The sequence below is a fragment of the Centroberyx affinis genome, unplaced genomic scaffold (assembly GCF_046629955.1).
Source record: "Centroberyx affinis isolate AG114_WGS23_722 - 3 ecotype Tasmania unplaced genomic scaffold, CSIRO-AGI_Caff_v1 ptg001162l_1, whole genome shotgun sequence".
In the NCBI taxonomy this organism is placed as follows: Eukaryota; Metazoa; Chordata; class Actinopteri; order Beryciformes; family Berycidae; genus Centroberyx; species Centroberyx affinis.
In genome coordinates, this window is record NW_027279693.1 from 36,247 (window position 1) to 40,576 (window position 4,330).

Genomic DNA, 4,330 nt, shown 5'->3' on the forward strand with positions numbered 1-4,330 from the left:
TGACTGAAATATATTCAGTATATTTCAGCTACTACACTACTATGCCAGTTAAAAAGATGAAAGTTATTATTACTATATTTTTCTAAAATCACTAATTGAGTATTAATGTTTGAGAATGTTTGACTGACTAAAACTGTAAGACTCACTGTAACAGTAAACACTGTAAACAAATGTTTTAGTTTCTGTGCAGCTGTTGAGTCAGATCAGTTCCTCTCCAGCTGAGGGAGGTTTTTGTACGACGTTGTATCACTGTGTGAACGGGATGTAACCCTGCTGACAGTAGTAAACTCCTGTATCTTCAATCTGGACTCCACTGATGGTCAGAGTGAAGTCAGTCCCAGATCCTCTCCCACTAAAACGATCTGAAATCCCAGATTGACGGGTTGTAGCAGAATAAATCAGGAGTTTAGGAGCTTCTCCAGGTTTCTGAAGGTACCAGCTGAGTTGATTACTAACACTTGAACTGGTTTTACATCTGATAGAGACAGTCTGTCCTGGTTCAACAGACTGAGATTCAGGAGACTGAGTCAGAATGATTTCTGCTAATGAATCTGAAAAATATCAAAACAGAGGAGAAGGGTTATTGAGACAAATATAACTTGGAGAAAGATGATCAATTTCAAAACAGAAGAGTATCATTTCTTTAACATGGAGAATAGATGGAAGAAGGTAAATGCTGGTTGTTTCAGTGTTTCTCCATCATAGCAGAACATCATTCTGGTAAACCTGGTTACATCCTGAAACAAAGTTTTCAGAAGAGAGTCTCACCCTGAACAAGGAGCCCCAGGGTGCCCAGCAGTAGAATCTGTGACATCATCATTGTGCTGCCGACGTGTCAGTCCCTGCATTCCAAATCGCATACTTTTTCTTTTTACTACACTACGTACTACATCTGCCCTTAGAAAGTATGCACTGTGCATGTAGTAGGCAGACAATTGGGACATACTATTTCGTCATCACATTGCGTCTTGAACTTTGACCCTCTTGCTTATATATCCGTCGCAGTAATACGGTTGCAGTCGAAAACGTTGCCATGGAGATCCAAAACGCCATTCGCCGAGCTCGTCAGAGACGCGCATACCGTCGGAGATCAACCCGGAGAGCTCGGCTGCTGTTACTTTGTAATGTATGTAGTTTTAACGTCATTGTACATTATAGCATGCAGTATTAGATGCACCACAGTAAAAATACATAATGCATTTCTCTGTCACTGTTACTTTCATAGTCATGTCCTTTTGTTGTTATCTTATGTTCGTGATTATTTTGTTCACTTAAACAATTCTTATGCGGCTGAATTGCAGCTGCCGGCACTATGTTCTGTCTGCACGGAAGCAGCCTTACTAAACTATAGGTTTTAACATGTAGACTACATATCATCATTGTCAATACAAACCTGAGCACACTGTATATTGTATATACTGTCGGATAACCTAATCCATGTAGATAAAGTAACTGTTGCATTAATGATCCCATATTTCTTCCAGCATCTTTGCACCATTGCACTACTCTCTCTTGTTTACAAATGTCAGTGGTTGTTTATATATAGAAGTGAAATGTTTATGTTTACCTTTGTTCAGCTTTGTTGTCCTTGTTTTTAGCTGTATGTCTATTCTGTGTAAGTACATTGAGAGCAACAAAAAAACAAATATTGTGTTCACATACTTGGCCACTAAAGCTGATTCTGATTCAGAAATGTGAGTGCATAATCACATCATTGCAGTCCTAGTATGTAGTGTCTTTGTATCTCAAAGTGTAAATAAACCATGAATGATATTGTAGCTTTTCTAGCACCACCCTAACAGTGTTGGCAGGATTGACAATAGTTATATAAAACAGTTGTACCAATCTAAAACAGCATACAACAGGCAGAATAGGATTTTTCAGGAATTCAAATGAGGCTTTTGCATAACATTGGATCTCTTTTATTTGTCATATTCATAGCATGTCCATCCCACAACATACTGCCGGTTGAACCCCCACGTGCCCATCCTGCAGCTCTTCTTTGACGGTGCCTCCAACCTCCGCCCTGACCTTTGCCTGTCCAGACACTCCATCGCCGCACTTACAGCTGCTCTTACAAATGAAGCTGACCATGGATGGGAGAAAGAGCTGCATGTACTTGTTTTTCTATACTGGCTTGCCCATGCTGCATCGTATAGGGTAGTGTCAAGGGCTTTTGACATCCCGAAAACCACTGTCCACAGAATGGTACATCAGGTCAGCGGGGCAGTAGTTGGGCTCCTCAAGAGGATTGTCCGGTTTCCACCAGCAGACCAGATGGAGGAAGTGGGTGCTGGCTTTGCCCGTTTAGCAGGCTCCCCAGCATTTTCTGTGGCAGTCGGTGCCATTGACGGCTGCCACATTCGTATCAAGCCCCCTGCAGAAGATGCTAGTTGTTATTATAATCGCAAGCTCTTCACATCGATCCAGCTCCAGGCCATCTGTGACCATCGTGGCAAGTTTATCGACATATGCTGTGGTTTCCCTGGGTCTGTTCACGATGCCCGTGTGCTGAAAAACAGCCCTGTTTACAGTCAGCAGCTCTACCCACCAGAGGGGAGATGTATTCTGGGTGACGGTGGTTACCCATGTCTCACTGCCCCCATCCGTCTGATGACGCCATATCGTGCACCTGTCCTGAATGCTGTGCAGGCCAGGTACAACCACAAGCTGTCCAGGGCCAGGTGCATTATTGAGCGCGCATTTGGGATGATGAAGACCCGTTGGCGATCCATCTTTTTCAAGTCCCTTGAAGTGTGCCACACCTTCGCACCTGTTGTTGTCACCTGTTGCACCATCCTCCACAACCTCTGCCTGGAAAATGGAGACATCATGGAGCCTGATGAGGAAGCTGCTGAAGCAGGAGATAACGGCCCAGAACCTGGAAACAGGGAGGTGGAAACAGGTGAGGGTGTCAGGGATCTTCTGGCTGCAGCAGTGTCTGCCCCTCTTGAGTGTATTCCAGCGCTTCAAGAGCATGATTATTGTCACCATTAGAATGCACAGTAATGCAGGTTTTTGTTGTGTTTTTGTTAGTAAAGCCGAGCTCGATGCCTATGTGAGGATGTTATTTATTTTGTATTCCTACATCCCACTATGTTTTTGTTTGTAAAGCCGAGCTCGATGCCTATGTGAGGATGTTATTGCGTTATGTATAAAACATCTAATGATCATGACTTGTGTCTTGTGTACTGTGTAATAAATGCGTCACTTTGTTCCAGTTTCACCTGTAACTTTGAAGTCATGTCAATCATCATCAATCATCACAGTCAACACAGTACACAGTATACAGTATTTTGACACAGCACATAACGATAGGTTGGATGATTTGTAAACATTTATTGAGGCGAACATAAATACAATTAGTAATTAACTGTTAAATAAAAATACAAATACAAATAAATACAACTTTACTTAACTAAACTTTACTTTTTGATCAGTGCCTCCAACAACGCAAAAAATCTTTCATCCCGCCTCTCCTCCCTTACCCTGGCCTCCTCCTCTCTTCTCTCCTCCCTTGCCCTGGCCTCCTCGTCTCTTCTCTCCTCCCTTACCCTGGCCGCCTCCTCTCTTCTCTCCTCCCTTGCCCTGGCCTCCTCCTCTCTTCTCTCCTCCCTTGCCCTGGCCTCCTCCTCTCTCCTCCTGGCCTCCTCGTCTCTTCTCTCCTCCCTTGCCCTGGCTTCCTCATACCTCTGCTCCTCTTTTTGCTGCTGCTCTGCTTCTCGCCTTTGATCTCTCTTGTCTATTTCTTCCAGGTAGGTCATTAGGCCTCCCTGGCTCTCCTCCTTCCTTCTCTTTCTCCCTGGTGCACTTGTATCAGTGTTACTGTCCTCCTGAATGACTGGGTCAGCAACAGAGGGAGTGGAGACTACAACAGTCTCCTGGCTTGCTGATGAGATGAGCACTGGTGGGGTGATGGATGGCTTGCTGTCCAATGCCGCATCCATCACCCCATACCATTTCCAGGAGGCTGCTGTTGCCTCCCCTCCCTCTGTGCTGACCCCCGATCTAGGACACTTTAGATCCTGCAAATGAGATAAGAAGAGAAGTAATGTTAGTAAAGCATGGTAAATGACTGATCAAAGGCAGACATAAAACTCCTAACTGACCTTGTATTTTTGTTTTAAATTTTCCCACTTTTTCTTCACCCAGGCTGGTTGGACTTTTCCCTGTAGTTCGTTTTTCTCCACATACATTCTAAAGGGACAGGGAAACCATAACATGCAAGACAACACCTAACATGCCCAGCAATGACAAATGCTCCTTTTATCACATTTCAACAGACTGTTACTTACTCAAAACCTTTGATGGCAGCATTCCTTTTGCCTGT

At 43.9% G+C, this 4,330-nt stretch overlaps 1 protein-coding gene across 1 annotated transcript; it reads left to right on the top strand.

Annotated features, from left to right (window-relative positions):
• The first annotated feature begins 648 nt into the window (after positions 1-648).
• LOC139648110 (putative nuclease HARBI1) lies at positions 649-3,233 on the top strand. The gene is made up of 4 exons (XM_071524172.1): positions 649-669; positions 1,942-2,905; positions 3,115-3,131; positions 3,222-3,233. Exons 1-4 carry the CDS (start codon positions 649-651, stop codon positions 3,231-3,233), a joined length of 1,014 nt encoding a protein of 337 aa, XP_071380273.1.
• Positions 3,234-4,330: the final 1,097 nt, after the last annotated feature.